This window comes from Galeopterus variegatus, unplaced genomic scaffold, assembly GCF_000696425.1.
Source record: "Galeopterus variegatus unplaced genomic scaffold, G_variegatus-3.0.2 Scaffold884, whole genome shotgun sequence".
NCBI lineage: Eukaryota > Metazoa > Chordata > Mammalia > Dermoptera > Cynocephalidae > Galeopterus > Galeopterus variegatus.
The window spans coordinates 329,759-340,369 of record NW_007726995.1 but is presented as its reverse complement, the minus strand read 5'-3'; the positions used below and the strand labels follow the sequence as shown (position 1 = coordinate 340,369).

Here is a 10,611-nt window from a genome sequence, read left to right as displayed (position 1 = left end):
GGGGGGGGGGGGGGGGGGGCATTTCCAGGGCTTTCTGCCTTGGCCCCAAACTCCGGTTCCATAAGTAAGGACCTTTCCCATGTACCCCAGCCCTGGGGAGGGAGACATACCGCAAAGATGAGTGAAATGTCAGTGGTAAGAGCCTGCACTCGGTGGAAGGAAGCAATAAGGGTGATGGGAAGGAAACCGTCGGCATCCATTTTCCGTCGCAGGAAGAAGTCTCGCTCTAAATTGTCCACACTGAAGTAGTATTCACTAAGAGGAGGGAAGAAGAGTTATCACTGAGGGACTGCTGCACCATTTACGAATATGCCTTCCCTGTTCTGCTATACACACCATCTCTCACAACTTCTGACTTATCCCATCCCTATCCTACATACAATGTTAAAGGTTAAAGAGAAATAATGTTATTCCTCCATGGCCCCCTACCTTGGGTCAAATCACTCCCTCTGCCCTTCAGCCCCTGGGCATTCCTGGCAACATCCTCCTCCTCCTTTAAAACCCTGCTCAAATACTGTTGGTTACTTTCTCTTCTGCTCCTAAAACATGTAACCGCTACTGCAATTATTTATTTCTTCATATGGCTCCTCCATTGGACTGTGAGACAATACAACAGAGTGGTTAAGGGCAAAGGTTTTGCAATCAGACAGAAATGGGACAGCTGTGAGATAAAAACTGCAGGGTTAAGTAAGATAATGACTGTAAAGCACTTAACACTGAGCTTGGCCAATAGTGAAGACTCAATAAACGTTTACTAGCATTCTGTTCATACTACCATTACAAATCGAAACACAGAAGGAGGTATATTCTAGACATTTTCCCTTTCTGTTCGTGATTGTTTCTAATTTTCTTAAGGTAAATTTGGTATAATTTCTGCAATGAACAACAACTTTATGAAAAGTTAGCTTAAAGGACAAGAGAAAAGCTATCTTTTGTGGTTCCAGTCAAGTGCTGCAACTACTGTTAGCACCAGAAGGGTCTGTTCAGCCCTGCTCTGCCCAGCTGTGGCCTGTGTTAACCCTTAACCCCTCACTCATCTCTCCAGGAGGAAGATTCTCATGTACTCACATCTGGCGCTTGATGTAGTCTTTAAGCAGCTCCTGGTCCACGCTATAAAGCTCAGTGCTGCTGATGTTGTCAAAGTAGTAGGTGATGTTGTTCATATACTTGGGGGTGCGAGGCCCCTCTGCACCATCAAACTTTCGGTAGCCAAACTGGTAGTCAAAATGGGCTATGGGGGAAAGGGGTCCCATGAGGGAAAGGAGATTCTTGCCCACCACCCCCATTGCATTCCCTCAGACATCCCGGAGCCCAAAGTGGGCCTCACGTACTTCGAGTGCCACCCCGGCCGCGTCCCCGTCCACGACCACGCCCCCGTCCACGGCCACGGAAGGAAGCCCGCGCCCCACCAGCCCCATCACTCTTCACACTCGATGTCTCATCCTGGTCGTGCCAGGCAGGCTCCAGTTTGGTCTCTGGTTGCCAGGCTGGGGTGGAGGGGGCCACGGGCACGGGAACATAGGTGGCAGACTCAGACCCTATGGGGAGAGGAGGCACTGAGTCAGGCCTGAAGATGTTCCCCACGTCCAGGCCCTCCATTACTGGGCAGCGCATACCTTTGATCTCCCCACGGCTGGCAGGTGTATGTCTCGACTCCTGCGGGCGAGTGGGGCGTGAAGCCAGTTTCTCTCTAGGTACTTCAGGCTTCATGTCTATTTGCAATGGAACCCACTTGTGTTTGTTCCCTGGGAGACAGCATGGGCACATGAGAAAGGCTTGAGTAAAAGGCCATTCCCAGCCATCCCTACCCAACTCTTCTTCCCCTACCACAGGCTCTGGCCCAAATCACAATCTGGTAATCTTGGGCCAATTACTTCCCAACACATTGGACCTCTTTTTCATCTCGAAAATAAGGAAGCCAGTGGCCCTCAGTGAGATGGAGACTCCTGGTTAATATCAATTTCTCCATGTTCAGAGAATCTTGGTCTGACCCCTCCTGCAGTCAGATACATGGCTACCTAAGATAAGGACTGTATCTTCCAGGTTCCCTTAGACATGTGCCAAAATGCTGCCTAGGAGAAATGAGTTAAACTCGTCAACCTCAGATTAAGTCCCTAAAAGAGGGAAAGGGGGAGCCATCTCAGATGATGAATAGCCGATGCATCACAGCTAGATGAAAGGAATTAAAGAGTTTCCATACCAGGCCTGGCCTACTTACACCAAGCTATTTGTCACGTGAGAGAAAGAAACTTTTATCTTGTTTAAACAACTGTTAATTTGGACCTCTATTAGGGCAACCGAACCTGTATCCTAATCATTTCAGATTTTTGGAAACTTACAGCAACAAAAGTTCTTGTTTTTAAAAGGAGGAATCGATGGACATATGACTGGAGAGAAGACTGCTGTCCCAGCTACCTATACCAATCAACCTCCCGTTGACTTCTCAGGGGGCACCTGAAAGTCCTCCAGCAGCCCCATGAAGTTCTGACATGTCACAGTTCTGCCCTGCCACCTCCCCCCAAGTCCTGCTCCAGGTCACTCACCTTTCTTCTTCTGCCCACCTCGCTGGCAGTCCTCGTCACCATTCTTCTCCTCCCCCGATTCATCTGATTTGGTTTTCGGGCTTTCCTTACTATCACTCCCCTCGCCTTTTTCCTGTTCCTTCATGTCCTTCTTGGGTGGCAGCTTACGGGCAGGCTGAGGCTTATGGGACTGTGGCTGCAGCAAAAAGTAGAGTAACAAGGAGCTAAGTATGAGAGCCACTTGGGATGGAGCTCCCTGTCACTAGGAAGAAAGGCAGAAGGAGATGTAGCATGTGAGGGTGGGTTGGAGTGGATGTATTTAAGGTCCTGTTTTCACACCTGAGATGCTTTCTTTGGGAAGCATGGTCAAACAGGCCAAGAGGTGGGAGAGACAACCCCCAGGACAGAGGTACTAGGGCCTATAGGGGCCAACTGTTTACTCCATTCAATAAGACCAGATTGTCCAGGTAGTCTATGGGATGGAAGAGATGTTGGCCCCTGGCCTGTCCACACCAACCCTATCTGTGAGCTGAAAATGACCATAGCCAGAGAGAGTAAGGAATTTAGGCACCTGGCCGAGAACAAAAGCACTAGGAAGTAGAAAACTACCAGGAGTCTCTCCTCAGCTGGGGCCCAAGAGAGCTGTGTAAGCTTCCCCAAGAAATGTGGTCTGAAGGTTGGTATTTGGCCTAAGGACCACTCTTCTCTTTCACTGATAGAAAATCCAAGAGTAGGGCCGGCCGCGTGGCTCACTCGGAGAGTGCGGCGCTGGTAGCGCCGAGGCTGCGGGTTCGGATCCTGTATGAGGATGGCCGGTGCGCTCACTGGCTGAGCGTGCAGACCACACCATGTGGAGGGTTGTGATCCCCTTACCAGTCAAAAAAAAAAAAAGAAAATCCAAGAGTAGTGATGGAGAACACAGGCTTTGGAATATACTACACCTGATTTCCAATCCCCACTCTGCCATCAAGGGCCAGTAATTAACCTCTCCAAGTCTCAGTGGCTTCCTCTATAAGATGGGAATTATAAAAGGACATTATCTCAAGAGTCACTATGAGAGTTAAATAAGATGAGAGACAGTACTTGGCAGTATGTGACACAAAGCAAAGGTTTAAATGATGACGATCCTTAGCTATTTCATTGTTGCCCATCTTGTATTAACTACTTTTTTTTTTTAAACAAACTGAGAAAGTTAAGACCTGAGGCTCTGAAAGATTGAGAAGCCAAATGTGTATAAGTAGGTAAGAGTTTAAACCTGCCCATCCCTCCCCACAGACTCACCTGCACACTCTTGTGGGCTATCTCTCCAGGTGTGGGCCAGTTGATTGCATCTCCAAAGTCACCAACCTGCAAGGCACATACTGTGAAGGCCCCGACGGTGACCCTGCCTCTGCCATTCAGCCCTTCACCCAAGGTCCAGCTCCACCAAGAGATCAGAGGCCAAGAGATCAGACCATCCACACTGGAGGCCCAGAAGATGGGATTCCCTGCTATTCAGAGAGAATCTAGAACTACCCAGCAGTTCAGAAGCACTCACTACAACAGGAAAGAGGCCGCCACCTCCAGGAAGTCCCCTTGGGTTACCCACTCCTATTCCTTACCTTGCTGCCTTTGCGTTGCTTAGGAACTGCTGCTCTCACCACCTTGGCTGGAGCAGAATGTTCTATAGGAACAAAAAGGACAAAGGGGTTACACAGAACCCATGTGATGGAACCACTGCCAGCCCCTCACCCTCATTACCATTCCCACTCCGCCAAGCAACTGGCAGGTTCTCAAAGGAGGAAGACATAGTGGAGAGGGAAAAGACATGTGCTCAAACAATAGCAATTTTACCAGCCCCTTCCTGAAGAAATCATGGAAAGTGAGATCATGCAAAGAGACAGCAGCCAAAATCCCAGAAACCCAGACTCTGAGGTAGAAGGGCCCTTACAGAATACCGCTCTCTATCCTATTGTAAAATGAAGACTGAGGCCTGGAAAGGGAAATCCATGCTAGAGTTATCAGCACTGTAATTCAGGGCTCCTGAATCATGGCAAATTCCATTAAGGAAGGGTCTGAAAGACCATTTCTGGCCCTCACATTCTAATGTCTTGTGTATGAGTAGACCAGGACTACTGATAGTTGGAAGGCAAGATAAAAAGTCCTACATGGGCAATCAAGAAGACCAGGACCAGCCACTGAGGAAAGATTCTGTGTGGCTTCTCAGTTTCCAAAGAAAAAGTGGTCACCCAGTTGACTGAAATTCCACCTTTAGGAATTTATCCTAATGATACAAATTAGACAAGAGTTATGTACGAAGATGTCCACCAAAGTGTTATTTATGACTTCAAAAAACTGGAAACAACCTACATGTCCAATAGGAGGGAACTGGCTAAAGTTCATCCGTTTTTAGAATAGTCATTAAAAAGAACAATCTCTATTGATACAAAAAGATGAACACAATAAACAAGAAAAGTTACAAAACAAAGATATGTACATGCACACATATACAGTACAAACTCTAGAAGAATATTTAAGTATTATCGGGAGTTAAGTAGTATATTTTACAGTGATCCTTATTTTTTGACAAAGACAGACATGGGCTTTTTAAAAAAAGAAAACAAATGCCCTTTTTCTTTAAATGAAGTGGCTCTAATAGCTCCAGTCTCTTCTACACCCACACTTGTCTTCCCAACACAGTTCTGAAGACCAAGAGCTTCTGCCTCTCCCTTCCCAAGAGACCCACAGGAAAATATACATCCCTGCTCACCCACTTATCTCCCATCACTTTGCCTCTTCTGTTGGCCAGCTGTGCCAGGGGAAGAACTGCTCCTAGTTTCTGCATAAAAAAATTTGCCCAGCTGGCCTCAAAAGGAATGTTCTACTCCTTGATCAGGTCTATGTTCCCTTAATGAGTAGACGGTGTCCTTATCTGACTCCTGTGAGGCCACTGCATTCCTGGCTTCCACCCCCTACTGGAGCCACTGCCCCCTCAAGATACCCCACATGCCTTCTGAGAGCTGGAGCTGTGAAACCCAGGCCACAGCATCTCCCATCCCCAGTGCTGGGCAGTGGTGAGCCAGAAAATCTGTCCCAAGAGAATGGATCACCTGGGTCCAAGGGACTATTCTGCACCCACCCACCTGCAACTCCTGGGTTGGCCCAGACAAGCTGAACACCACCCAGTTCCCTGACTAGGCTAAAGATCTTCGCCTGCTTCAAACCAGGACCAGGCTTGTATACACCTGAGCTATGACTGGTACTCACTTCCCCTAGACCCAACAATACCCCATGCATGCTACCAGGAGGACAGACCAAAGGCCCGCAACACCAAGTTCATTAACAAGATGTTAGAAGTGGGAACCAGGTTCAGAGGGCAAGGTGTTCCTGAAGACTTTCCTCAAAAAGGTGAGGCAAAGTTTTTTAGATCATTGTTTCTTCTTATTAAAACCCTTTTAAAAAGGAAAGGGATCAGATACTGTGATCACCCCTTCCTGACATATTATTCATCAAGACCACAAAGGGATATGGCAAAGTACTGAAAGTTCAGTCTCCCTTCAATGTGAGAGCACTCCTGCCACAAAAAGACTCGGCTGATTCCCTACTCTGCCATCAATCCCAAGCTAATGAGGGGGAATGTCTGGGTACACACAGGAATATTCTTAAATTAGTTCAGGGTGAAGTTTGTTGAAAAGCCCCATTGCCAGATCCCTCTCTGTCCCTGAGCATCCATGGGGCCCTGTTCTTGCTCTGCTCCTAAGTAGAGCCTCAGGCTGTCCCTGACAAGGAGAATGTAGCCCCTAGACACACAGAAAAATCCACCAGGAAGAGAGAACCACTTTTCTACCTTTATGTAAAATTCACAAATCTGTTAAAATCATATGGGCCTCAAGGTAACCCAGGAAGGCACAGATGAGCTACTGTTGCGCCCTGCAGGAGGCTGGAAAAAAGACTAGGTTTTGTGACTTCATCTGAATTACACATTCCTTTCTGGGTCTCCTCCTGGCCATCCACCCTCATCAGACAGGAGGCAACCAACCAACCAACACAAACACATGCACAGAATATACAGGGTCCAGCTGGGCCTGGCATCTGAAATGGCTCCCAGTGAAAACCAATCCTTTGCGCAGGCACCAGTCCCCTTGTCCAGTACCATCTCGGCCAAATCAGGGGACAAGCCCTCTCCCTCCTACTTCCACATTGTGAAACCTGCACCTGCTGCCACTGACCCAAGCGCAGCTTGGGAAACACCACTGTCCGCTTACCCAAGAAAAGTTGTAGAATGTTAGAGCAGAAAAAAAAAAGACCCCATAGTTCTAATCCTCTCTATTTGTAGATCGGGAACTGAGGCTACAAAAAGGGAAGGGGCTTCCACGGTACTAGCTGCAGAGCCGTATGGGGGCTAGAAGTCTCGAATCCCTTGCCAATACTCCTAACCAGCTCACCAGAAATTCCATGGGGCCCAGAGGTTCCCATGTGTCCACTCCTGGGAGAATGGGTTAAAAATCTTCCTGGTGTAATCTTAGGGCTCTTCCCTGATTTGTCCTAGGAAATAAAATTACCGATGGAAAGGAAAGGTTCTCAGAGAAGGGGGAAGGTAGAAGTGTGGTGAGGCAGGCTCTAGCCAGCTTATCTGCCCACAGGTCTCTGGGATCCAGGATTCCAGGGCAGGTGATGGCCAACAGAGGCTCTAGGAGGGTCTTCCTCCTCAACTAAGGTAAACCAGGGGCTAAAGGGTATCTGGAAGAGAAGGAAAACCACTTTCTGTCCCATGGGACCATACACAGTCAGCCAGAAGGCAATACTGACTGTAGTTCCAAAAGGGTCCAGGGGCTTCCTAAAAACACACATGCATTTTTTAAAAGTGAAACACACCAAAATTTCTATGAACAAGACACGATCTCAATTTAGTGGTGGTGGGGGCACTAGAAGACCTTTCCTAAAGCCGTATTTGCATGGCAAACTGAGTATTTTTAGATTATTTTATTTAAGATTATTTTGAGGGTCAGAGGGGAGGGAGCTAAGCCACTACTGTGGATGAAGGATGAAGGGAAACAAGCGACAGATGGGTGCTGAGAGATGGAAGGACAAAGAGGAATTAATGACTGGGGTGGTGCGAGTCGGGATGGCAGCTCCCCTATAAAGTGGAGTGGCTGTCATATAACCTTGACTGTCTAACCTCGAGATTCCCTGTCTCTCTGAGCCTCAACTTTCAAGTGTGTAACACCCACCATCCAAACACCATCTAGGAAAACCGGACAGCCCTGCCATTAAGCATATGGACTTTGTTATCTGATGGACTTGGGCTGGAGTCCCTACCTATACTGCCTCTTGCAGAGCCTCTGAACTTCAGCTTCCTCTGTAAAACTGAAGTTATAGATATCTCACAGGGCCACTGGAACAGTTAAATGAATAGAGCATAGTAGGAGTGCCTTGTACACAGCAAATGTTCAACAAATGCTAAGTATTACAATTCAAATTCACAAAGGAAGCTTAATATTTCCAAGTGATCCCCATCCTCATAGAAAAAGAGAGAGAAGGGGAGAGAGAGAATAATCTCTCAACATGAAAGAAAAAGTTTGTGGCAGGGACTGGCCAGTTAGCTTGGTTAGTTAGAGCGCAGTGTTATAACACCCAATCCAGATTACAATGAGACCTCCCCAGCCTGGCTCTTCTTCCGGGTGGTGACCCATGGGGGTGGAAAACACTCCCACACTGTCCTCTGGACACAGGAGATGGCTAGGCTCGAGGTTAAGTTTCCTCAGGAAAGAGGAAAGAAAAGTTTTAGAACTATGCAGTTTTAAATGGGGAAAGAAAGATGGGGGATTTATCACAGGTCTCTCAGGAGGGCTTTGGCATAAAGCCCTGCTTTGCTAGAGAGGAAGGAAAAACACGGGAAGGCCTGGAGTTTCCTTTCAGTTAAATAAATAGTCATTCAACGTCTTAGTATAGAAGAGGATGAGTACCTGGGCCTCAAGGAGTCTCTCCCAGCCTACCAAAGGAGCTGCAGCCATAAACACCTGGTACAAAGCCAGATAAAAAGATTAAAAAGTATATTCCATATTGTTTTATTCTAGAAAGATCCTAAGGCTGCTGATCTTCTGAAACAAAAGCTACACAGAGGGGCCAGATCTAGGAGGTCAAAAGAACAAGGACTTGGTTCAACCAAAGGGAAAGTAAGTGAAGTTTTTTTTAGGGGAAAAGGTACATGGTCAATTCAAACTCTTTAGGTCATGATAAAAAACAAGACTTGAAAAGAGGAAGGGAGAAGCTGGAATTGAAACTGAGGGACCAGTGTGGTAAAAGGTGAGACTAGGCTGGGCTAATTAGGAGAAAGCCTGTAGGGCTAAGAGTGAATTGCCAGACGACTACCAGATCTCAGGCCTGAGTACAGGCAGGAGAACGGGGAAGGCCAATGGGCTAGCTAGCATCCACCTCCTGGAGATTGGCATCTGAAAGGGCTGTTTAACCTTACTGCAAAGAACTTCTACTTTAGAGGACAAGATAATCTGTGGTATTCAGGGGCTGCATTACTCTCATTCTCACCAATCTGCTGCCCCACGTCTGGCCATTTCGTCAACCCCCTTGGGGGAGACCGCCCAGATCCCACTCAGTGAAGTGCCCCTGTTATGTGCTCTGACTGTACTGTAAATGTTAACTGTCTGGTTACTTACCTGCCCCTCCAGACTATGCCCTGAGGGGAGGGACTATGCTGCTTTCACAGCAGATATCCTAGTGCCTAGCTCAGAGCCTGGTAACACAGCAGACACTTGTTTAATGAATGGTGAGTTCACACACTCATCTCCTCTATGATTTTACACTAGAAAGGAGGCTTTGCTTTTCAACCACTAATTCCTGAGGCTATGGCTTCAACTCTCAATGGGAGCCCTCCCTGAAACAGATGCTAATGACTCTCAGAGGAACTTAGGCCCCAGCCCAGCTTTGACTAAGAGGCAACCAATAGCCTGAAATCACTGTTGAGCCCCAGTCCAGACTCACCACTTGTATAACCATGGGGACATTCATTACTTTCCACCCTCCCCTGAGCCTCACCTTCCTCAACTGAACAAAAGGTAGTAATATTGGTTTTACAGTTGTGAGGAGAGAGAAGGCAAGATCTCAACCACTGAGATTTCTCATTAAAGTGGGAGAGATGCCAGCAGCAAATTATAGACTTAATAGTATTATTGACAAGTGCAGACAATATGTAGTGGGCACTTACTAGATGCCACACATTGTCCTAAATTCTCTTTATGACTCCTCTTAATCGTTAAAATGACAAATTAGTTCCTCTCATTAGTCGCATTTTACAAATGAGGAAACCAAGGCACACGGTGGAAAGGTTTTTTGCCACGATCATAGCCAGCAAGCAGCACACCAGGATTTGAAGCCAAGCAGTCTGACCCTAAAGCCTGTGCTCTTCTTAATCACTAGGAAGAGGTTGAATAGAAGGTAAGGGGTCCCAAGTTGTTATGGCTGTAGCCAACAGAACAGGCTCTCAACTGCAGGGCTGCAGGGGCATCATTCTACATACTGGAGAAAAACCAAAGCCCACTGCAGGGAAGCCAAATAAGGTTACAGAACTGGGCAAGTGACGCTCCTGGGACTGGACACCAGAGACCTGACAATCCCTTCTCCGCTACCCAGACAGAGGCAAGGGAAATTGCCACCAAGCACACCCAGCTGGAACCCCTAACTCTAGGACCCTGGCAGCCCTATGAGCAAAGATTCATTACTTCCAGTCCCACCTCCCAGTTCCTCCACTCCAGCCTCTGCCCCAACGAGGATCCGTAGCCACGTCTGGACCACGGCACACAGGCTGCTCAGGGGGACTCCAAATGACGTGCATTCTGCTCCACTTTCAGCCTCTGGAGATGGGGAATACCACCACCACCTGCCTGAGCTGCAGCATAGGATGCTGACTCTGAAAGGCAGTGAAACCATCTAAGGGGAGGGTGAGACAGGCAGGAAAGGGAATCTAGGCTATACTACCCACCTGTGCTGTCTCTCTCCCAGGCCAGCCTGGGGGCAGAGTCTGTGAAAAGCCTGGCTACTTTCAGCTGTCACCCAGCTGGGGGGGGGGGGGGGGGGGGGGGGGGGGAGGGGGGGG

General features: G+C 47.9%; 1 protein-coding gene across 1 annotated transcript in view; it reads right to left on the bottom strand.

The window, feature by feature from the left end:
• LARP1 (La ribonucleoprotein domain family, member 1) overlaps positions 1-10,611 on the bottom strand; it is a 50,572-nt gene that overhangs the window by 17,300 nt on the left and 22,661 nt on the right. Inside the window, exons 2-8 of the mRNA XM_008573168.1 lie at positions 4,124-4,185; positions 3,804-3,869; positions 2,544-2,718; positions 1,617-1,745; positions 1,332-1,538; positions 1,069-1,231; positions 111-255 (exon numbers count right to left, since the gene is read on the bottom strand). Coding sequence (XP_008571390.1) covers positions 111-255; positions 1,069-1,231; positions 1,332-1,538; positions 1,617-1,745; positions 2,544-2,718; positions 3,804-3,869; positions 4,124-4,185 — 947 coding nt within the window. The remainder of the gene's footprint in view (positions 1-110; positions 256-1,068; positions 1,232-1,331; positions 1,539-1,616; positions 1,746-2,543; positions 2,719-3,803; positions 3,870-4,123; positions 4,186-10,611) is intronic.